At 36.4% G+C, this 25,043-nt stretch overlaps 1 protein-coding gene and 1 non-coding gene across 2 annotated transcripts in view; both read left to right on the top strand.

Annotated features, from left to right (window-relative positions):
• The window catches only part of BRCA2 (BRCA2 DNA repair associated), a 91,628-nt gene that overhangs the window by 11,771 nt on the left and 54,814 nt on the right, over nt 1-25,043 (top strand). The window contains exons 8-11 of the mRNA XM_037741800.1: nt 1,205-1,316; nt 2,884-4,002; nt 13,541-18,451; nt 20,481-20,576. Of these exons, the coding sequence (XP_037597728.1) occupies nt 1,205-1,316; nt 2,884-4,002; nt 13,541-18,451; nt 20,481-20,576 (6,238 nt within the window). The remainder of the gene's footprint in view (nt 1-1,204; nt 1,317-2,883; nt 4,003-13,540; nt 18,452-20,480; nt 20,577-25,043) is intronic.
• On the top strand, nt 10,974-11,114 carry LOC119472616. The gene has a single exon (XR_005201763.1). It is a non-coding gene; the product is annotated as a U4 spliceosomal RNA (small nuclear RNA).

The raw sequence follows: 25,043 nt of genomic DNA on the forward strand, positions 1-25,043 counted from the left end.
AGTAGTTCCCTCTTATTCATGGGGAATGCATTCCAGTATCCCCCAGCGAATGCCTGAAACCTTAGATAGTACCGAACCCTCTAAATATATATGTATATAAAATATGTATAGTATTTATGTAATATGTATAGTATTTACATATATAGTATTTATATATATATATATACACACATCTATAATCTTTTTTTCTATAAGTACATATCCTGTGATAGGGTTTAATTCATAAATTAGGCACAGTAAGAGGTTAACAATAATAATAAAATAGAACAAGTATAACAAAATGCTATAATAAAAGTTATGTGAATGTTGCCTCTCTCAGAATATCTTGTTCTTTACTGATGTGGCAGCAGCTTCATCAGCAGATGTGGCCTCTCCAGTAATTTTCATATTTTTCAGTCCAAACCTATTATTGAATGTGTGTAACCATCCCTTACTTGCAGTAAATGGCTTGGTGTCATTCATTTCAGGGAATCCCTTGATGAAGTTTTTGTATAGGCTCTATGCTTCTGGCATAATGCGTTGCTGTCAAAACAATCTGTTACTGTCTTCCACCTACAAATTTAATACCTTGTCTATTTTACCTAAGCACTTATGCACTGTGTGGCCATAACTTTGGTAGTTTGAGGTGTGACAGCAAAACTAGCTCATATGCCTTTCTTTTTCACAATTTCACAGATAGATTTGTTCTTACCATAGATCTCAGCAGTACGATTTTTTTTCCTTTCGTTAAGGTGAGAACTGTCACTGTTTCAATTAAAAGAAGCATTTTATGATTTCTCTTTGGCATATTTCAATTGCCAGCATTATTACATTTGTGCTTTGGGGCCACTGTTAAGTAAAACAAGGGTGTCTTGAACACAAGCTTTATGATAACACAATTGCTGATCTGATAACCAAGACAACTGCTAAGTGACTAACAAGTGGGTACCATATACAGCATGAATACGCTGGACAAAGGGATGATTCATGTCCCAAGTGGGATGGAGCAAGATGATGCAATTTTTTTTCCTCCATTTTCATTTTCCTTTCCTATGATTTTCACATCCTAACGATGCAAGATTTCATCACACTACTTGGGATGGCACACAATTTAAAACTTATTAATTACTTACTTCCAAAAGTGAAACCATGGATAATGGGGGACTACTACTATGTGTGCATTGAGAGTTTTTATATGAGTGATTTTAAACTATAATTTTTGCAGATTGTGAAATGCTATTTTTCTAACCATGATGAAAGTCTGAAGAAAGATGATAGATTTATCCCTTCTGTGACAGACAGTGAAAACACAAATCAAAGAGAAGCTACATGTCATGGTAAGTTTTCTACTTAGTTGAACTACTGAATTTTTGTTTTTGTTTTGTGACTAAGTCTCGCTCTGTCACCATGATCTTGGTTCAGTGCAACCTCTGCCTCCCATGCTCAAGCAATTCTCTTGCCTCAGCCTCCCAAGTAGCTGGGATTACAGGCATGTGGCACTACACCCGGTCAATTTTTGTATTTTTAGTAGAGATGGAGTTTCACCATGTTAGCCAGGCTGGTATCAAATGGGCGTGAGCCAATGTGCCCATCCAGAAGTACTATTTTTAGTTGGCACCATTGAAAGATTGCTCCTCTTTTCTTAAAGAGAAAATACATTACTTTTTCTTTCATGACCCCTGAAGTAGTGTTTTATCTCAAAGTATTGAGAGTAGAAACTAACTTAATGTGCCTATGATCCGAACTACTCAGGAGGCTGAGCTGGGAGGATCACTTGAGCCCAGGAAGTCAAAGTTGCAGTGAGCTGTGTTTGTGCTGCTGCACTCCCACCTGGGTGACAGAGTGAGACCCTGTCTCAATGGAAAAAAGAAATATATTTGATTTAGATGACCGTATTTAAGTATTGTATAAGACAATGCTATTCAATTTGTGGTTGTGACACAAAAACAAAACCTATTAAAAATATTCAGAGAGGGGCCGGGCGCGGTGGCTCATGCCTGTAATCCCAGCACTTTGGGAGGCCGAGGTAGGGTGGATCACAAGGTCAAGAGATTGAGACCATCCTGGTCAACATGGTGAGACCCCGTCTCTACTAAAAATATAAAACATTAGCTGGGCATGGTGGCGTGTGCCTGTAATCCCAGCTACTCAGGAGGCTGAGGCAGGAGAATTGCCTGAACCCAGGAGGCGGAGGTTGCGGTGAGCCGAGATCGCGCCATTGCACTCCAGCCTGGGTAACAGGAGCGAAACTCCGTCTCAAAAAAAAAAAATAAATAAACCTAAAAAATAAAAATAAATAAAAAAAATTCAGAGACAATAAGGTATATAATTAACAAAATAGGAGGTTTTCTTTTTTTTCTAATTAGAAAGCAAATGTGGCTTAGATATGCCGTAGTTTACCTAATCAGGTCATGGAATATTGCATGTTTCATAGTATGTGTGTACGTCTGTATAACTCTGTAGGATTTGATATCTGTTTTTATGTGTGTGGTATCATGTATGTATGTATATGCATATGTAAAATTAGATTTACTCTTGTTATAGGGCTACAAAATTGATTTGGAACATCTGTTTTGATAGATCTTAGAATATTTAATTATATATATAAAAGATTCAGTGAGTTTTAATTGCATAGAGCTGCTAAAGAAAGATTTTTAGGGATTGGTGTTTGACTAAAAGGCTTTGGATTCATTGGAATGAGGGGAATCAGCCTTCACCAGAAGAATAGAACGGGTGACAAGCTAAAAAATAAAATATCTAGCGCTCAGAATAACTGACTTTAAATACTGACATGTAATATTTAGTATATCCTACATATATACTGTTTCTATGAAAAAGGTTGTGAGAATAACATATATGGCTTATAAAATGTTATTAATGTGCTTCTGTTTTATACTTTAACAGGATTTGGAAAAACATTAGGGAATTCATTTGGTAAAGTAAATAGCTGCAAAGACTACATTGAAAAGTCAATGCCAAATATCCTAGAAGATGAAGTATATGAAACAACTGTAGATACTTCCGAAGAAGATAGTTTTTCATTATGTTTTTCTAAATGTAGAAAAAGAAATTTACGAAAAGTAAGAACTGGGAAGACTAGGAAAAAAATCTTTTATGAAGCAAACACTGATGAATGTGAAAAATCTAAAAGCCAAGTGAAAGAAAAGTACTCCTTTGTATCTGAGCTGGAACCAAATGATACTGATCCATTAGATTCAAATGTAGCAAATCAAAAGCTCTTTGAGAGTGCAAGTGACAAAATCTCCAAGGAAGTTGTACGATCTTTGGCCTGTGAATGGTCTCAACTAACCCTTTCAGGTCTAAATGGAACCCAGATGGAGAAAATACCCCTATTACATATTTCTTCTTGTGACCAAAATAATTCAGAAAAAAACCTGTTAGATGCAGAGAATGAAAGAAAGAAAGATTTTCTTACTTCAGAGAATTCTTTGTCAGATATTTCCATTCACCCAAAATCAGAGAAGCCATTAAATGAGGAGATAATGGTAAATAAGAGAGATGAAGAGCAGCATCTTGAATCTGATGGAGACTACATTCTTGCAGTAAAGCAGGCAACATCTGGAACTCCTCCAGTGGCCTCTTCTTTTCAGGGTATCAAAAAGTCTATATTCAGAATAAGAGAATCACCTAAAGAGACTTTGAGTGCAAGTTTTTCTGGTAGTATGACTGATCCAAACGTTAAAAAAGAAACTGAAGCCTCTGAAAGTAGACTAGAAATACATACTGTTTGCTCATGGAAGGAGGATACCTTATGTCCAAATTCAATTGATAATGGAAGCTGGCCAGCCTCTATCACACAGACTTCTGTAGCTTCGAAGAATGCAGGTTTAATATCCACTTTGAAAAAGAAAACAAATAAGTTTATTTATGCTATACATGATGAAACATCTTATCAAGGAAAAAAAATACAGAAAGACCAAAAATCAGAACTAAGTAACTCTTCACCCCAATTTGAAGCAAATGCTTTTGAAGCACCACTTACATTTGCAAATACTGATTCAGGTATCTCTCTCTCTCTCTCTCTCTCTCTCTCTCTCTCTCTCGCTTTTTGGTAAATAATGCATATAGTTTTATAGATGATTCCTTTCCTCCATTTTTTGTCTTTTTAAAAAATCTTCATATCTTATATTCAATCTTAGGCATCTTTGCATTGTTGCTTAGGTCTTTCATTATCAATGTTTAGAATCGGGTCACTAAAACATGGTAGATAAATTTACATAGTATGTGTATATGTGTATATACATCACTCTTGAGACAGCTTTATTTTTATTTATTTTTATATATTTTCTTTATTGTACTTTAGGTTCTGGGGTACATGTGCAGATCCTGCAGGATTGTTACATAGGTACATACATGGCAATGTGATTTGCTGCCTCTATCCCCCCATCACCTATATCTGGCATTTCTCCGCATGTTATCCCTTCCCTACTCACCCCAACAGACCCCAGTGTGTGATACTCCCCTCGCCATGTCCATGTGTTCTCATTGTTCAACACCCGTCTATGAATGAGAACATGCAGTGTTTGATTTTCTGTTCTTGGGTCAGTTTGCTGAGAATGATGGTTTCCAGATTCATCCATGCCCCTACAAAGGACACAAACTCATCGCTTTTTATGGCTGCATAGTATTCCATGGTGTATATGTGCCACATTTCCCTTGCCCAGTCTGTTGTTGATGGACATTTGGGTTGGTTCCAGGTCTTTGCTATTATAAACAGTGCTGCAGTGAACATATATGTGTATGTGTCTTTATAACAGAATGATTTATAATCCTTTGGATATATACCCAGTAATGGGATTGCTGGGTCAAATGGAATTTCTATTTCTAAGTCTTTGAGGAATCACCACACTGTCTTCCACAATGGTTGAACTAATTTACACTCCCACTAATGGTGTAAAAGCGTTCCTATTTCTCCACATCCTCTCCAGCATTTGTTGTTCCCAGATTTTTTAATGATCGCCATTCTAACTGGCGTGAGATGGTATCTCAGTGTGGTTTTGATTTGCATTTCTCTAATGACTAGTGATGATGAGCATTTTTTCATATGTTTGTTGGCCTCATATATGTCTTCTTTTGAAAAGTGTCCTTTCATATCCCTCACCCACTTTTGAATGGGTTTGTTTGCTTTTTTCTTGTAAATCTGTTTTAGTTTTTGTAGATTCTGGATATTAGCCTTTTGTCAGATGGGTAGATGGCAAAAATTTCTTCCCAGTCTGTTGGTTGCCAGTTCACTCTAATGATTGCTTCTTTTACTGTATAGAAGCTCTGGAGTTTAATTAGATCCCATTTGTCTCTTTTGGCTTTTGTTATCAGTGCTTTTGGTATTTTGGTCATGAAGTCCTTGCCTATACCTATGTCCTGAATGATTTTGCCTAGGTTTTCTTCTAGGGTTTTTATGGTGTTAAGTCTTATGTTTAAGTCTTTAATCCATCTGGAGTTAATTTTAGTGTAAGGTGTCAGGAAGGGGTCCAGTTTCTGTTTTCTGCACATGGCTAGCCAGTTTTCCCAACACCATTTATGAAACAAGGAATCCTTTCCTCATTGCCTGTTTTTGTCAGGTTTGTCAAAGACCAGATGATGGTAGATGTGTGGTACTGCCTCTGAGGCCTCTCTTCTGTTCCACTGGTCTATATCTCTGTTTTGGTATCAGTACCATGCTGTTTTGATTACTATAGCCTTGTAGTATAGTTTAAAGTCAGGTAGCGTGATGCCTCCAGCTTTGTTCTTTTTTGCTTAGTATTGTCTTAGCTATGCGGGCTCTCTTTTGGTTCCATTTGAAGTTTAAGGTGGTTTTCCCAGTTCTGTGAAGAGGGTAATAGGTAGCTTGATGGGAATACCATTGAATCTATAAACTATTTTGGGCAGTATAGCCATTTTCACAATATTGATTCTTCCTGACCATGAGCGTGCAATGTTTTTCCATCTGTTTGTGTCCTCTCTTATTTCCTTGAGCAGTTGTTCGTAGTTCTCCTTGAAGAGGTCCTTTGCATCCTTTGTGAGTTGTATTCTTAGGTATTTGGTTCTCCTTGTAGCAATTACGAATGGGAGTTTGCTCTTGAATTGGCTCTCTGTTTGTCTGTTATTGGTGTATAAGAATACTTGTGATTTCTGCACATTGATTTTGTATCTTAAGACTTTGCTGAAGTTGCTTATCAGTTTCAGGAGATTTTGGGCTGAGACAATGGGGTCTTCTAAATATACTGTCATGTCGTGTGCAAATACAGACAATTTGACTTCCTCCTTTCCTAACTGAATACCCTTTATTTCTTTTTCTTGCCTGATTGCTCTGGCTAGAACTTCCAATACTATAATGAATAGGAGTGGTGAGAGAGGGCTAGTGCCAGATTTCAAATGGAATACTTCCAGTTTTTGCCCATTCAGTATGATATTGCCTGTGGGTTTGTCGTGGATAGCTTTTATTAGTTTGAGATATGTTCCATTGATATTGACGTGTTCCATTGTTTATTTAGAGTTTTTAGCAAAAAGGGCTGTTGAATTTTGTTGAAGGCCTTCTCTGCATCCATCGAGATAATCATGTGGTTTTTGGCTTTGGTTCTGTTTACGTGGTGGATTACGTTTATAGACTTGCATATGTTGGTGGAAAAGCTTTTTGATGTGCTTTTGCAACTGGTTTGCCAGTATTTCATTGAAGATTTTTGCATCTATGTTCATCATGGATATTGGCCTGAAGTTTTCTATTTTTGTTGAGTCTCTGCTGGATTTTGGTATCAGGATGATGTTGGCCTCATAACGTGATTTGGGAAGGATTCCCTCTTTTTGTATTGTTTGGAATAGTTTCAGAAGGAGTGGTTTCAGAAGCTACTCTTTGTATGTCTGGTAGAATGCAGCTGTGAACCCATCTGGACCTGGGCTTTTCTTTGTAGGCTATTAATTGCTGCCACCACTTGAGCACTTGTTATTGGTCTATGCAGGGTTTCGACTTCTCCCTGGTTTAGGCTTGGGAGGGTGCAAGTGTCCAGGAATTTATCCATTTCTTCCAGGTTTATTGGTTTATGTGCATAGAGTTTGGAGTAATCTCTGATGATAGTCTGTATTTCTGTGGAATCTGAGGTGATATCCCCTTAATCGTTTCTTATTGCATCTATTTGATACTTCTCTCTTTTTTATTAATATGGCTAGCGGTCTGTCTATTTTGTTGATCTTTTAAAAAAAAAAACCAGCTCCTGGATTTATTAATTTTTTGAAGGGTTTTTTGTATCTCTATTTCCTTCAGTTCTTCTCTGATCTTAGTTATTTCTTGTCTTCTGCTAGCTTCTGAGTTTTTTTGAACTTGCTCCTCTAGCTCTTCCAATTTTGATAAGGTGTTGATTTTAGAGGTTTCCTTGCTTCTCATGTGGGCATTTATTGCTATAAATTTTTCTCTAGACACTGCTTTAAATGTGTGCCAGAGATTCTGGTACGTTGTGTCTTCGTTCTCATTGGTTTCCAAGAACATCTTAATTTTGGCCTTCATTTATTGTTTATCCAGTCAGCATTCAAGAGCCAGTTGTTCAGTTTCCATGAAGTTGTGCAGTTCTGACTTAGTTTCTTAATCCTGAGCTCTAACTTGATTGCACTGTGGTCTGAGAAAGTGTTATGATTTCAATTCTTTTGCATTTGTTGAGGAGTGATTTACTTCCAATTATGTGGCCAATTTTAGAGTAGGTGTGATGTGGTGCTGAGAAGAATGTATATTCTCTGGATTTGGGGTAGAGAATTCTGTAAATGTCTATTAGGTTTGCTTGGTCCAGATCTGAGTTCAAGACCTGGATATCCTTGTTAATTTTCTGTCTCGTTGATCTAATATTGACAGTGGAGTGTTAAAAGCCTCCCACTATTATTGTGTGGGAATCTAAGTCTCTTTGTAGGTCGTTAAGAACTTGCTTTTTGTATGTGGGTGCTTCTGTATTGGGTGCATATATATTTAGGATCGTTAACTCTTCTTGTTACATTGATCCTTTTACCATTATGAAATGCCCTTCTTTGTCTCTTTTGATCTTTGTTGGTTTAAAGTCCATTTTATCAGAGGCTAGGATTGCAACTCCTGCTTTTTTTTATTCTCCATTTGCTTGGTAAATATTCCTCCATCCCTTTATTTTGAGCCTACATGTATCCTTGCATGTAAGATGGGTTTCCTGGATACAGCACACAGATGAGTTTTGACTTTTTATCTAATTTGCTAGTCTGTGTCTTTTGTTTGGGGCATTTAGCCAATTTACATTTAAGGTTAATATTGTTATGTGTGAATTTTATCCAGCCATTTTGATGCTAGCTGGTTGTTTTGCCCATTAGTTGATGCAGTTTCTTCATTGTTGATGCTCTTTACCATTTGGTACGTTTTTGGTGTGGCTGGTACTGGTTGTTCCTTTCTATGTTTAGTTCTTCTTTCAGGAGCTCTTGTAAGGCTGGCCTGGTGGTGATGAAATCTCTCAGCAGTTGCTTGTTCGTAAAGGATTTTATTTCTCCTTCTCTTATGAAGCTTAGTTTGGCTGGATATGAAATTCTAGGTTGAAAGTTCTTTTCTTTAAGGATGTTGAATATTGGCCTCCACTCTCTCCTGGCTTGTAGGGTTTCTTTCCAGAGATCTTCTGTGAGTCTGATGGACTTCTCTTTGTGGGTAACCCGACCTTTCTCTCTGGCTGCCCTTAGTATTTTTTCCTTCATTTCAACTTGGTGAATCTGACGATTATGTGCCTTGGGGTTGTTCTTCTTGAGGAATATCTTTGTGGTGTTCTCTGTATTTCCTGGCCTTGAATATTGGCCTGCCTTGCTAGGTTGGGGAAGTTCTCCTGGATAATATCCTGAAGAGTATTTTCCAGCTTGGTTTCATTTCTCTCTGTCACATTTAGGCACACCTATCAAACATAGATTAGGTCTTTTCACATAATCCCATATTTCTTGGAGGCTTTGTTCATTTCTTTTCACTCTTTTTTTTCTCTAATCTTGCCTTCTCATTTTATTTCATTTAGTTGATTTTCAATCTCTGATGTCCTTTCTTCTGCTTGGTCAATTCAGCTGTTGACACTTGTGTATGCTTCAGGAAGTTCTCGTGTTGTGTTTATCAGCTCCATCAAGTCATTTATATTCTTCTCCAAGCTGTTTATTCTTGTTAGCATTTCATCAAACCTTTTTTCAAGGTTCTTAGTTTCTTTGTATTGGGTTAGAACATATTCTTTTAGCTCAAAGAAGTTTGTTATTACCCATCTTCCAAAGCCTGTTTCTGTCAATTCATCAGACTCATTCTCCATCCAGCCTTGTTCCCTTGCTGGTGAGGTGTTGTGATACTTTGTAGGAGGAGAGGTGTTCTGGTTTTGGGCGTTTTCATCCTTTTTGCACTGGTTTCTTCCCATCTTTGTGTATTTATCTACCTGTGGTCTTTGTAGTTGGTGACTTTGGATGCAGCCTCTGAGTGGATGTCCTTTTTGTTGATGTTGAAGTTATTTCTTTCTGTTTTTTAGTTTTCCGTCTAACTAAAAGGCCCCTCTGTTATAGGACTGCTAGAGGTCTACTCCAGACCCTGCTTGCCTGGGGATTACCTGTGGTGGCTGCAGAACAGTTAGGGTTGCTGCCAGTTTCTTCTTCTGTTATCTTTGTCCCAGAAGGATACCCACCAGATGTCAGCCTGAGCTCTTCATTATGAGGTGTCTCTTTCAACATATGGGTGCCATGGAGCTGCTTGAGGAGACAGTCTGTCCCTTATAGGAGCTCAGGTGCTGAGCTGAGTGCTCCATTGTTCTGTTCAGAGCTGCTGGGCAGGTATGTTTAAGTCTGCTGCAGTGGAACTCATAACTGTCATTTTTCCCAGGTGCTCTGTCCTGGGCAGGTGGGCTTTATTTATTAGCTCCTGACATGCTGCTGCCTTTTTTCAGAGATGTCTTGCTCAGCAAGGAGGTAGTCTAGTCACAGTCTGCCAGCAGAGACATTGCTGAGCTGTTGTGGGCTCCGCCCAGCTGCTGTGTGAACTTCCTTGTGGTTTTGTTTACAGAGGTACAGTTAGAACTGCTCTGGTAATGGCAGTCTGCCTCAGTAATGGTGGACTGCCTTGGTAAGGGCTGACACCCCTCCCCACACCGAGCTGGACCATCCTGGGCCCAGCTGTGCTTGCTGCAGAACTCTCAACCCAGAACGTTTCGGATTGCTGGTCTTCGTTGGAGTGGGACCCGCTGAGCCAGATCACCTGACTCCCTGTTTCAGCCCCCTTTTTTTCAGTTGAATGGGTGGCTCTGTCTCCCAGGCGTTCCAGACGCCAGTTGAAATAGCAACCCAGATTTGTGTGAGTTTTTGTGCGGAGTTGCGTGGTACCGGCTGAAACAGCCATGCTGGAAACTCGTGGCACTTTTCAGCCTGGGAATCCCCTGGTCTGTGGGCAGTAAAAACTCATTTGGAAATGCGGTGATCACTCACCCTCTGTGTTGCTCTCCCTGGGAACTGCACTCCAGAGCTCTTCCTATTCGGCCATCTTAGATCTCCCCCCAAGACAGCTTTATCTTACTTTAAGTTCCAGGGTGCATATGCAGGATGTGCACTTTTGTTACATAGGTAAATGTGTGCCATAGTGGTTGCTGTACCTATCAACCCGTCACCCGAGTATTAAGCCCAGCAGTCATTGGCTGTTTTTCCTAATGCTCTCCTTCCCCCTACATACCCCCAACTCCTGACAGACCCAGTGTGTGTTGTTTCCCTCCCTGTGTCCATGTGTTTTCGTTGTTCAGCCCCCACTTATGAGTGAGAACATTGATGTGATGTTTGGTTTTGTTTTCCTGCATTAGTTTGTTTAGGATAATGGCTTCCAGCTCTATCCATGTCCCTGCGAAGGACGTGATCTTGTTCTTTTATGGCTGCATAATATTCCATGATGTATACATACCACATTTTCTTTATCCAGTCTGTCATTGATGGGCATTTGGGTTGAGTCCATGTCTGCTATTGGGAATAGTGCTGCAGTGAATACACGTATAAAGATACATGATCTTAGCTTTGTGCAGTGGCAGTATCATAGCTAATGAGGTTTATCTGAGGCGCAATTATTGCTAATTGAATACTTTTCCCAATACCCCACTGTGATGACCTACCATATAGTTGGCACTGGCAATTTTTGACAGCCTCTACAGAGACTCAATTAAAAAAAAAAAAGATACATGATCTTTATAATAGAATGATTTCTGTTTCTTTGGGTATATACTCATTAATGGAATTGCTGAGTCGAATGGTATTTCTGATTCTGGGTCTTTGAGGAATTGCCACACTGTCTTCCACATTGGTTGAACTAATTTACATTCCCACCAATAACTTGAGTCAGTTTTTGATTCATAAACATTCAGTGCTTGGCTACCTAATTCCTGCTTTAATTTTAAAAGTATTTATTATATACAAATTGGACAATTCTATAAATGTGGTGCTATTTACTATGTATTTTCTCTAAAGCATGTTAAAAAAAAAAAAAACACTAGGTACAGTGGCTTGTGCCTGTAATCTAGGACTTTGGGAGACAGATAGGAGGATCACTTGGGGTCGGGAGTTTAAGAACATACTGGGCAACATAGCGAGACCCCATCTCTGCAAGCTGTGTCATAGCTGTTCAGGTTGCTCAGACAGGAGGACCACTTGAGCCCAAGCGGCTAAGGCTTCAATGAATCAAAATTGTACCAGTGCACTCCAATCTGGGCCACAAGATGAGACCTTCAAAAAAAAAAAAAAAAAAAATTATATAGAGGAAATATTTGCTACATTTAATATAGGCCAGTTCTAAAATAATGATTTGTTGTTGTTGTTACATAATTTTCCTAAAGATTTTAGATATTGTATACGGTTATTGCTCTATTTCTGCATCTCCACATGTGTAATTCTGTCCTCTGTCTTTGTTGTTGCAACAATTCACTTATCAGCAACTAAACTGTGTGTTTATAAAGTGATTTTATCTCCCTATGAGAAGATTTTAGTGAATAGCTCAGTGAATGTTAGAGTTGGAGGGACCAGAGTACAGAACTGTTTGAAGTTTGAATTAAATTTTTAGAGACAAATATTTGGTACTACATGTATCATAGTTATAGCCAATGAAAAAGCTAGTATAGGCCAGGCATGGTGGCTCATGCCTGTAATCCCAGCACTCTGGGAGGCCGAGGCAGGTGGATCACTTATGGTCAAGAGTTTGAGACCAGCCTGGCCAATATGGTGAAACCCCATCTTTACTAAAAAAAAGGAAAAATTAGCCAGGTGTGGTAGTATGTGCCTGTAATCCCAGCTACTTGGAGGCCAAGGCAGGAGAATCACTTGAATCTGAGAGATGGAGATTGCAATGAGCTGAGATCATGCCACTGCACTCAAGCCTGGGTGACAGAGCAAGACTCCATCTCAAAAAAAAAAAAAAGCTAATACATGTGATCACTGATGAAATAAAATGCAATTAAGAACTTGTTAGTAGAAAATTCAGAGGGTCAATAAATTTAACAGAACAGTTTAACTCATTTGCCTTTATCATTGAGATTAGATCATCTTTCAGGCTGTTAATATATGGACCCTGTTTTTTAGAATTGTGGGGTTTTTCAATATAAAAGAATTAAGAAAATGGTTACTTTTCTAATTCCTTTTCTCTGCCTTTTCTGTTCACACCAGTTTTTTTTGTTTTTGAGACAGAGTCTCACTCTGCTGCCCAGGGTGGAGTGCAGTGGTGCAGCCTTGGCTCACTGCAACCTCCATGTTCTGGGTTCAAGCAGTTTTCTGCCTCAGCCTCCCAATTAGCCAGGATTACAGGCACCTGCCACGATGTCTGGCTAATTTTTTGTATTTTTAGTAAAGATGGGGTTTCACCATCTTGGCCAGGCTGATTTTGAATTCCTGACCTTGTGATCTACCCTTCTTGGCCTCCCAAATTGCTGGGATTACAGGTGTCAGCCACCACACCCAGCCATACACCAGTATTATTAATAGCAATGAAATTTTTTCAATTTTATTTTCCAATAAAAATTACTTTGAGTTTTGTTTATCGTAGCTAGCTACTTCCTTGACATCGATACTAGTTTTGATTGAGTTGGTACCTATTATTAAAAAGAAAAACAGCTTAGGTCTAATTTATCTTTAGCTAAAAAATGTAATAACTAAAAAATAGTATATTTAGGATTCTTTCTGCTTTAAATCTGACATTCACTTATTTTCATGTAATTTGTGTTTTGAACACTACCTTTTTTATTTTTAGAGACAGTGTCTCATTCTGTTACCTAGTCTGGAGTACACTGGTGTGATCTCAGCTCACTGTAGCCTCAACCTCCTGGACTCAAGCAGTCCTTGCACCTCACCCTCCTAAGTAGCTGGCACTGTAGGCATATACCACGACACCCAGCTAATTTTTATTTTTCGTAGAATCACGATCTCACTACATTTCCCAGGCTGAACTTAAATTCCTGGGCTCAAGCAATCTTTCTGCCTCAGCCTCCCAAAAGTTCTGGGATTACAGGCATGAGCCACCATGCCCAAATTAATGAAAATATTTAGTGAATGTGATTGATGTTACTTTAATTTTGTCACTTTGTGTTTTTGTGTTTAGGTTTATTGCATCCTTCTGTCCAAAGAAGCTGTTCACAGATTGATTCTGGAGAACCAACTTTGTCCTTAACTAGCTCTTCTGGGACAATTCTGAGGAAATGTTCTAGCAATGAAACATGTTCTAATAATATAATAATTTCTCAGAATCTTGATTATAAAAAAGCAAAATGTAATAAGGAAAAGCCACAGTTATTTATTACCCCAGAAGCTGATTCTCTGTCATGCCTGCAGGAAGGAGAGTGTGAAAATTATCCAAAAAGCAAAAAAGTTTCCGATATAAAAGAGGAGGTCTTGGCCACAGCGTGTCACGCAGTACCACATTCAGAAGTGGAATATTGTGATACTGACTTTCAGTCCCAGAAAAGTCTTTTACATGACCATGAAAATGCCAGCACTCTTATTTTAACTCCTACTTCCAAGGATGTACTGTCAAACCTAATCATGACTTCTAGAGGCAAAGAATCACACAGAATTTCAGACGAGCTCAAATGTAACAATTGTGAAGCTGATTTTGAATTAACCAAAAATATTCCCATGGAAAATAATCAAGATGTACATGCTTTAAATGAAAATTCTAAAAACATTGAGCTGTTGCCACCTGAAAAATACATAATAGTAGCATCACCTTCAAGATATGTACAATTCAACCAAAACACAAATCTAAGAGTAATCCAAAAAGATCAAGAAGAAACTACTTTAATTTCAAAAATGACTGTCAATCCAGACTCTAAAGAACTTTTATCAGACAATGAGAATAATTTTGTCTTCCAGGTAGCTAGTGAGAGGAATAATTTTGCTTTAGAAAACACGAAGGAACTTCATGAAGTGGACTTGACTTGTGTAAACAAACCCATTTTCAAGAACTCTACCATGGTATCATATGCAGACATAGTTGATAAACAAGCAACCCAAGTGTCAATTAAAAAGGATTTAGACTCATCAAATATAGTTTATGATCTTGCAGAGGAGAAAAAAAGTGTGAAGCAGCATCTAGAAATGACTCTAGGTCAAGATTTAAAATCAGACATCTCCTTGAATGTAGATAAAATACCAAACAAAAATAATGATTACAAGGACAAATGGGCAGGACTCTTACATCCAATTTCAGATATCAGTTTTGGAGGTAGCTTCAGAACAGCTTCAAATAAGGAAATCAAGCTCTCTGAACATAACATTAAGAAAAGCAAAATGCTCTTCAGAGATATTGAAGAACAATATCCTACTAGTTTAGCTTGTGTTGAAATTGTAAATACCTTGGTATTAGATAATCAAAAGAAACTAAGCAAGCCTCAGTCAATTAAGACTGTATCTGCACATGTACAGAGTAGTGTCGTTTCTGATTGTAAAAATAGTCTTACGACCCCTCAGATGTTATTTTCAAAGGAGGATTTTAATTCAAACCATAACTTAACACCTAGCCAAAAGGCAGAAATTACAGAACTTTCTACTATATTAGAAGAATCAGGAAGTCAGTTTGAATTTACACAGTTTAGAAAACCAAGCTACATATTGCAGAATAATACGTTTGAAGGACCTGAAAACCAGATGACTATCTTAAATACCACTTCTGAAGTATACAGAGATGCTGATCTTCATCTCATAACGAATGCGCCATCAATTGGTCAGGTAGACAGCAGCAAGCAATTTGAAGGTACCGTTGGAATCAAACAAAAGTTTGCCGGCTTGTTGAAAAATGACTGTAACAAAAGTGCATTTGGTTATTTAACAGATAAAAATGAAGTGGAGTTTAGAGGCTTTTATTCTGCTCATGGCATAAAACTGAATGTTTCTACAGAAGCTCTGCAAAAAGCTGTGAAACTGTTTAGTGATATTGAGAATATTAGTGAGGAAACTTCTGCAGAAGTAGGTCCAATAAGTTTATCTTCAAGTAAATGTCATGATTCTGTTGTTTCAATGTTTAAGATAGAAAATCATAATGAGAAAAATAATGAATCCCAACTAATACAAAATAATATTGAAATGACTACTGGCACTTTTGTTGAAGAAATTACTGAAAATTACAAGAAAAATATTGAAAATGAAAATAAATATACTGCTGCCAATAGAAATCCTCATAACTTAGAATTTGATGCCAATGATTCCAGTAAAAATGATACTGTTCATAAAGATGAAAATGACTTGCCACTTACTAATCAGTGCAACATATATCTTAAATTATCTGGCCAGTTTATGAAGGAGGGAAATACTCAGATTAAAGAAGATTTGTCAGATTTAACTTTTTTGGAAGTTGTAAAAGCTCAAGAAACATGTCATGGTAATACTTCAAATAAAGAACAGTTAACTGCTACAAAAATGGAGCAAAATATAAAAGATTTTGAGACTTTTGATATATCTTTTCAGACAGCAAGTGGGAAAAATATTGGTGTCTCCAAAGAGTCATTTAATAAAGTTGTAAATTTCTTTGATCGGAAACCAGAAGAAGTGCATAACTTTTCCTTAAATTCTAAATTACATTCTGACATAAGAAAAAACAAAATGGACATTCTAAGTCACGAGGAAACAGACATAGTTAAAAACAAAACACTGAAAGAAAGTATCCCAGTTGGCACTGGAGATCAACTAGTGACCATCCAGGAACAACCCAAAAGTGATACTGAAAAGATCAAAGAACCTACCCTGTTGGGTTTTCACACAGCTAGTGGGAAAAAAGTTAAAATTGCAAAGGAATCTTTGGACAAAGTGAAAAACCTTTTTGATGAAAAAGAGCAAGATACTGGTGAAATCACTAGTTTTAGCCATCAAGGGGCAAAGACCCTAAAGTACAGAGAGGCCTATAAAGACCTTGAATTCGTGTGTGAGACAATTGAGATAGCAACTACTCCAAAGTGTGAAGAAATGCAGAATTCTCTCAGTAATGATAAAAATCTTGTTTCTGTTGAGACTGTGGTGCCACCTAAGCTCTTAAATGATAATATATATCAACATAGTGAAAGTCTCAAAACATCTGAAAGTATCTTTTTGAAAGTTAAAGAACGTGAAAATGTAGAAAAAGAAACAGCAAAAAGTCCTGCAACTTGTTACACAAATCAGTCCCCTTATTCAGTCATTGAAAATTCAGCCTTAGCTTTTTACACAAATTATAGTATAAAAACTTCTGTGAGTCAGGCTTCATCACTTGAAGCAAAAAAATGGCTTAGAGGAGAATCTGATGATCAACCAGAAAAAATAAATACTGTAGATTATGTAGGAAATTCTTTGTATGAAAATAATTCAAACAGTACTATAACTGAAGGTAACAAAAATCATCTCTCCGAAAAACAGGATACTTATTTAAGTAACAGTAGCATGTCTAACAGCTATTCCTACCATTCTGATGAGGTATATAATGATTCAGGATATCTCTCAAAAAATAAACTTGATTGTGGTATTGAGCCAGTAGTGAAGAATGTTGAAGACCAAAAAAACACTAGCTTTTCCAAAGTAACATCCAATGTGAAAGATGCAAATGCATACCCACAAACTGTAAGTGAAGATATTTGTGTTGAGGAACTTGTGACTAGCTCTTCACCCTGCAAAAATAAAAATGCAGCCATTAAATTGTCCATATCTAATTGTAATAATTTTGAGGTAGGACCACATGCATTTAGTACAGCCAGTGGTAAAATAGTTTGTGTTTCACATGAAACAATTAAAAAAGTGAAAGAGATATTTACAGACAGTTGCAGTAAAGTAATTAAGGAAAATACTGAGAATGAATCAAATAATTGCCAAACAAAAATTCTGGCAGGTTGTTACAAGGCATTGAATGATTCAGAGGATATTTTTCATAATTCTTCAGATAATGATGAATGTAGCATGTATTCACATAAGGTTTTAGCTAACATTCAAAGTGAAGAAGTTTTACAACATAACCAAAGAATGTCTGGAGTGGAGAAAGTTTCTAAAATATCACCTTGTGATATTAGTTTGGAAACTTCAGATATATATAAATTTAGTATGGGGAAGCTTCCTAAGTCAGTCTTGTCTACAAATACTTGTGGGATTTTTAGCACAGCAAGTGGAAAATCTGTGCAGGTATCAAACTCTTCATTACAAAAGGCAAGACAAGTGTTTTCTGAGATAGACGATAGTACCAAGCAACTCTTTTCCAAAGTATTGTTTAAAAATAATGAACATTCAGATGAGCTCACAAGAGAAGAAAATACTGCTACACAGACAGCAGAACATTTGATATCATCCCAAAAAGGCTTTTCATATAATGTAAATTCATCTGCTTTTTCTGGATTTAATACAGCAAGTGGAAAGCAAGTTTCCATTTCAGAAAGTGCCTTACACAAAGTTAAGGGAATGTTAGAGGAATTTGATTTAATCAGAACTGAGCATAGTCTTCATTCACCTCTATCTAGACAAAGTGTATCAAAAATACTTCCTTGTGGTGTTAAGAGAACCCCAGAGCACTGTGTAAACTCAGAATTGGAGAAAACCTGCAATAAAGAATTTAAATTATCAAATAACTTTAATGTTGAAGGTGGTTCTTTGGAACATAATCACTCTATTAAAGTTTCTCCATATCTCTCTCAGTTTAAACAAGACAAACAACAGTTGGTATTAGGAACCGAAGTCTCACTTGTTGAAAACATTCATGTTTTGGGAAAAGAACAGGCTTCGCTTGAAAACATAAAAATGGAAATTGGTAAAACTGAAACTTTCTCTGATGTTTCTGTGAAAACAAATACAGAAGTTGGTTCTACTTACTCCAAAGACTCAGAAAACTGCTTTGAAACAGAAGCAGGAGAGATTGCTAAAGCTTTTATGGAAGATGATGAACTGATAGATTCTGAACTGCCAAGCCATGCCACACACACTCTTTTAACATGTCCCAAAAATGACAAAATGGTTTTGTCAAATTCAAGAATTGGAAAAAGAAGAGGAGAGGCCATTATCTCAGTGGGTAAGTATTCATTTTTACCTTTTCTGTTGCTAATCACTATTTTTAAAGTATTCGTTCAGTAGACTTGGTATGCTAACAATTACAGTGTTATAAACTTTTTTCAGCCATTTTTGTGTAGTTTCGGGGAGTATGATTTGATATACAGATTTAATATCTGTATACAGGTTCGATATCTCTGAATCTGTATACCAGGAAATCATGTTTTAAGGGTCTCCTAATGTGTTTTTAAAAGATTATTAGTGTAATAATTGAGAAATTACTGTTAAAAGTTTGAGTTTCTCTAGAAAATTTGAAATTCTTTTAACAAAACCTGCATAATACTAACTTAACTTTTCATATACATAGCAGGTTCAGACTCTGATTTGTATGAACTTTAAAAGTTATTTTCTGGTTATACCACTTACTGGGTAATACATACTAGTTACACTACTTACATAGCTTCAGTTTTCTTATCTACAAAATGCAAATAACATCTCCCACAAGGGCCAGGTGCGAAGACTCACGCCTGTAATCCCAGCACTTTGGGAGGCTGAGGCAGGCGGATCATCTGAGGTCAGTAGTTCAAGATCAGCCTGGCCAACTTGGCAAAACCCTGTCTCCACTAAAAATACAAAAATTAGCTGGGTGTGGTGGCGCATACCTGTAATCTCAGCTAGCGCCACAACGCCCAGCTAATTTTAACCGCAAGATGGGGAGGTTGAGGCAGGAGAATTGCTTGAATCTGGGAGGCGAAGGTTGCAGTGAGCTGAGATCCTACCACTGCACTCCCACCTGGGTGACAGAGCAAAACTCCATTTCAAAAAAAAAAAAAGAAAAAAACTTACGGGACACTGTTAAAATCTTATAGGATGACCATTTTATATGTGGTCTGTTGTTGACCAAAATGTCATTATGAGGCAAATGACTATATTAGGTTAACCAGGTGTGTATTTGGTTTTGATTTGTGTGTGTGTGTGTGTTTTATTAGTGTATCTGACTGGTAATAATCTTAAATAATTAAATCTGTTGATTAGTTACAATTAAAGCAAATGCCAAAATCCAACATTTCAGTGGATAATCTTAAATAATTAGTTCTTAAATAAGATATTTGTAATTCTTTTGTGGAAAATAATGGCTTTATTTATAGCAACTCACTGTTTTTGTGGTATATTGAAGTGTATTGACCTACCTAGGGAAAAAAATAATTTAGACTTATAAATGCTTTCAACAGTGTTACTATTTAATTTCCCTTGTTCCTGTTGCATGTAGGTAAATAGCATAGTCAGCTTCTGGTTACTGGAACAGTACAGGTCACTGTTAAAAAATTAAACCAATTTATAATGATCTAACAACTGCTAATTATTGTTAAAAGTTTGAGTTTCTCTAGAAAATTTGAAACTCTTTTAACAAAACCCCCTAATTACTGTTAAAAGTTTGAGTTTCTCTTGCATGGACATTTTTACTTATTAAATTATACAAATTTACTGTAATAAAGCATATATTATCTTAGCATAACATGGAAATGCCTACCTTGAGTTATGGTTTACTCTTACCCTCTTAGCCTCTGTAGAATTTTTAAATAAGAAATGTTTCTGTTACTAGTACTTTAATGTAATTTGGTGATTTTAAATAGCCTCTTAACTCTAATTCAAGGACCTACATAATAAATTCCTCCTTGAGTTTAATGGCTGCCTCCACCCCCCACAAAAAAAAAGTTTATTTGAAGAAATTTTGTTAGGCCTATTGCCAGTAAACCTAGAGGTATATTCAGTGTCAGCTTTTCAAAGAGTAGCTTATCTGTGGCATCTGGTAGCATCTGTTTATCCCTAGACCCTATTAAATAGTGGCTAAAGTGGTCAGAACAGAACAAAAATGTAATTGACAATGAAAATGAAATTTTCTCTTTCAAAGATTAGATCACTATTTGTTATATGTGTTTTTAACATTTAAAAAGTCAATACTTTAGCTTTAAGAAAATGGAATACATGCTTTTGAAAAATAAAAGTGATGTTGTTTGCTTTAAAAACATATGTGGAATATTTCTTTTTAGGAGAACCCCCAATCAAAAGAAGCTTGTTAAATGAATTTGACAGGATAATAGAAAATCAAGAAAAATCCTTAAAGGCTTCAAAAAGCACTCCAGATGGTAAAATTTGCTTTTTATTTATATCTTTTCTCCCTTTATAGGTATGGTATATAATACTCTTAGTAATTTTTCACAGTTCTTTTGAGTGTGTGTATTGGAAAATATTTTACAGTGTGGTTTCATTGTTAAATTTACATCTTAAGTGGACTTTTCCTTTTAATATCTGATATGCTGAAGTAATTGGAAAGCATGAAATGATAAAATAATGACTTTTCTATTTTTAAAAAGCTATAAGAATTTAGTAAAAGGGTAATATTTAAAGCTCAGGTTTCAGAGTCCAGTCAGACTTTTGGCCTACAGCATTATAGCAAAATCTGTCTTTCCTAAATAACACAGTGATCTCTATGGTACCAAATCCAGTGGATATTTCTCATTCTTCATTTGACTCTATCTTTCAACCACATTTGATATAGTTGAACAGGCTTCTCCAGATCACCACATTCTTTTGGTTCTCCTCCTACATGACCCCCTCTTCCTTGGTCTTCTATGCCTGTTCTTCCTTATTCTAAGCAGGAGTGCCCCAGGGGTCAGTTCTTACATCTTTTCTCCATCTAAATTTCATTGTCTGCCAAAGTTATAACTGCAGCCTTAGCCTGTTATTGAACTCCAGACTCATTCATTTGCCTACTTGATACATCTTGACTATTGCTAATATGCATCTTAAAGTTAGTATGTAGCCAATGCAGAACTCCTTATTCCATCCCTGTCTGACACCTACTTTTTAATTGTCTTTTAGTTTCTCAACAAGGGGCGGTGCCATTCTCAATGTTTTAGTCTGTTTCCTCAAACTTTATACCAACCCATCAACAAGTTCTGTAGGTTCTACCATCAAAAATATAACAAAAATTTGATCACTTCTTTCCACCTGTACCCCCACCACTGTCATTAAGCTGCTGTCATAGCTTCTAATTGATCTAACTTCTTTTGCCATTGCCTCTTATCTTCAGGCTGTTCTTTTTTTTTTTTTTTACGGAGTTTCACTCTTGTTACCCAGGCTGGAGTGCAATGGCGCAATCTTGGCTCACCGCAACCTCCGCCTCCTGGGTTCAGGCAATTCTCCTGCCTCAGCCTCCTGAGTAGCTGGGATTACAGGCATGCACCACCATGCCCAGCTAATTTTTTGTATTTTTAGTAGAGACGGGGTCTCACCATGTTGACCAGGATGGTCTCGATCTCTTGACCTCGTGATCCACCCGCCTCGGCCCCCCAAAGTGCTGGGATTACAGGCTTGAGCCACCGCACCCGGCTAGGCTGTTCTTAGTGCTGCACCCAGTCATCCTAACACAATGGTCAGATCGTATTACTTGGCTACTTAAAACTGTCTATGGTACCAATCTCATTTAGGCTGAAATCCAAAGTTCATACCATGGAATGCTTGAAAATATGACATGTAACTATTGCTCGTTTTGTATTTCTGAGTTTAGATAGGAAGAGTTCATATAGTGAAGGATAATTATAAAGATGCTTAGTTCTGAAACACATAGGGTAAATCCCACAAGAAGTAGGAACATCTGGAATTTTCTAACTCATCTCCCATTAGTGATAGAAAGTTGAAAGTTGTAAACACAGGATGGTTTGAATGTCCAGAAAACTGTGTTTATTTCTGTTTTTTTTTTTCATTCAACTTGTTATCAAACCTTTAGTGTGCACAATTCTGAAGAGAGTTGAAAACTAAAACAGTGATTACTATTTTTTTGTGAGATGTATAAGTAGTTGGTAGGAAAATTTTTACTGCATTATTACTTGATAAGCTATTTTTAGAGGCTGTATAAGATGTGACTCCTCTGAAGGCAGTGAAAGAATGGCATTCCTTCAATATAAATGATATATTGGCACATAGACAATATAAGGCACATAGACAAATCGTGTCCTTCTGAAACAATCGGTTTTGACGTAGTCCTATGAAGAGTAAATGGAAGATGTATTCTAACAGTGCTACCATTGCATGAAATATTATCATAACTCTGTTTTTGGAATTATTTTGAGCCAGTAGATATTCACGGTTTATTTGATCATCATATTTTTTATTTTTTCAAATAATTTTTTTTTCAGCATAAGCATCATCTACCACTTGCTACTGAATGACTTTTTTTGTCTACTTTTTTATTAACATTTTCACATATAATGAATGTCCACATACCCAGATTCAACACTTAACTGTTGTTATGTTTATTTTTCATTATCGTAAAATAATTTCCTAGGATCTCCTTATAATTTTCCTGCCACAGTACTAGAATCAGCTAATTTTCTTAAGATCCTTTCTATGGTTTAATAGTCTTTTTAAAATAAAATTTGGGTGCTAGGTATGCTATTGCTGCTGGTCTCATTGTTTTTCTAATGCGGAGTTCTTGGTTTCTAGTAACATTAACACACTTACTTATTTGTTTTACCCCATAGCAGTGATTTTCTTTCTTTTTTTTCATTTCTTTTTTTTTTTTTTTTTTTTTTTTTTTTTTTTTTTTTTTTTTTTTTTTTTGAGACAGATTCTCGCTTTTTTGCCCAGGCTGGAGTGCAATATCACAATCTTGGCTCACTGCAACCTCCACCTCCTGGGTTCAAGCAATTGTCCTGCCTCAGCCTCTCAAGTAGCTGGGATTACAGGCGCCCGCCACCATGCCTGGCTAATTTTTGTATTTTTAATAGAGACAAGGTTTTATCATGTTGGCCATGCTGGTCTTGACCTCAGGTGATCACCCACCTTGGCCTCCCAGAGTGCTGGGATTATAGCCATGAGCCACTGTGCCTGGTCAAGGACCTCTTTATACTCTTAAAATTATTGAGGACCCAAAAGAGCATTTGTTTATGTGGAATATATCTGTTGATATTTACAATATTAGAAATGTAAATTGATTAATGTTAAAATTTGTAATATTATGCATTGGTCATTTGGAAGATATGAGTTCACTGGGTTATGCAGATCTTCCGAAAGTTGACAGTTTTATTATGCAGTATTAAACACTTTCATTGATGCCATTTCCTGTTAGAAAAGTTTAAGTAGTAGAAAGCTATCAAACTTAGAAAGCCAGATTAAGCTTCCCAACAATTCTAATTTTCATCTAAAAGCTTGAATTTTTCCCCGGGCAATAAGTATTGTCACTTATTTTTCTTGTAGTTGACAAGCTCATTTTCATTCATTTTTGAAAAGATGTCTGCTGAACACCCAAGTCAGAGTAACTGTAGTGTTTGTTGATTATTTCAAATAAAAGATACTTCATGAAAAAGTGGCTAGTACAGCTCACAACTCAATCATGTAAGTGTGTATTCTTCAGAAACGCACTAAAGTATGCAAGTGTAATACACCAACTGTATAACAACAGTATAAAATGTCAACACAGTGAAAAGGACATAGATAACTTCTTACTAAAAAGACAGTTTTGACAGCTTGAATTCCCTAAAATGGTTTTAGATACCTCACAGAATTCTACCAATCATTTCTTGAGAATCATTGTCCTATAGTATATACATAATAATCCAAATTCACAATATCAGTATTAACTACTGATGATAAAACTACTAAGGAAAATGTAAGAATTCTTTGCAGTTTTTGTTCTTAGAATATATAGGTTTAGTTTCCCTTATCTGAAATACTTGAGACCAGGACTATTTCAGATTTCAGATTTTTTCCGATTTTGAAATACTTGCATATACAATACATAATGAGATATCTGGGGATAAGTCTCAAGTCTAATCACAAAATCATTTAAGTTTTGTAAACACCTTATCCACATAACTTGAATGTAATTTTATACAATATTTTAAATAATTTTTGCATTAGACAAAATTTAAACTGTGATCCCTCACACGAGGTCAGGTATGGAATTTTCTACTGGCCTTATGTTGATACTCGAAAAGTTTCGGATTTGGGAGCATTTTGAATTTTCACATTAGGGATATTCAACCCATATATCATTAAGGATGTGTAGTCAAAATACTATGTTCAAACGTCACTCAAAATAATTCTTCTGGATGTGGTTACCAATTTGATAATTAGGTTAGATTCCTTTTTTTCCATTTGTTTTCAATTTTAGGATTTGGCTTTTCTAATTTAATTTTACATTTGAATAAACAAAACATTACATAGTTTATTTATCAGAACTACAAAAAAAGTATAGTTTTTATTTTCCCACGTCTTGCTCACTGTAGGTAATCTTTTGGTGGTTTTTTTCAGGATTCTTTTTAATAAAAATAAACAAATATATATATATTCTCATTGCTCTTTCTTACTCAAAAGATACAGTATATGCACCATTTTGCTCCTTGTTTTTTGGTTGTTGTTTACTTAAGAATTATTTGGAGATGACTCCATAATGAGTATATAGAGATCTTCCTCATTCTTTTTTATGATCATATGCTGGCTATATCAGTGTATTCTAGTTTATTCAACCAATTTCCAACTAGTGGACTTAATGGAAGATATAATTAGGCACAAGTTACATACTAAGAACAATATCTAAAGCTTAGCTTTTA

The sequence above is a fragment of the Cebus imitator genome, unplaced genomic scaffold (assembly GCF_001604975.1).
Source record: "Cebus imitator isolate Cc_AM_T3 unplaced genomic scaffold, Cebus_imitator-1.0 Scaffold108, whole genome shotgun sequence".
Taxonomy (NCBI): Eukaryota; Metazoa; Chordata; class Mammalia; order Primates; family Cebidae; genus Cebus; species Cebus imitator.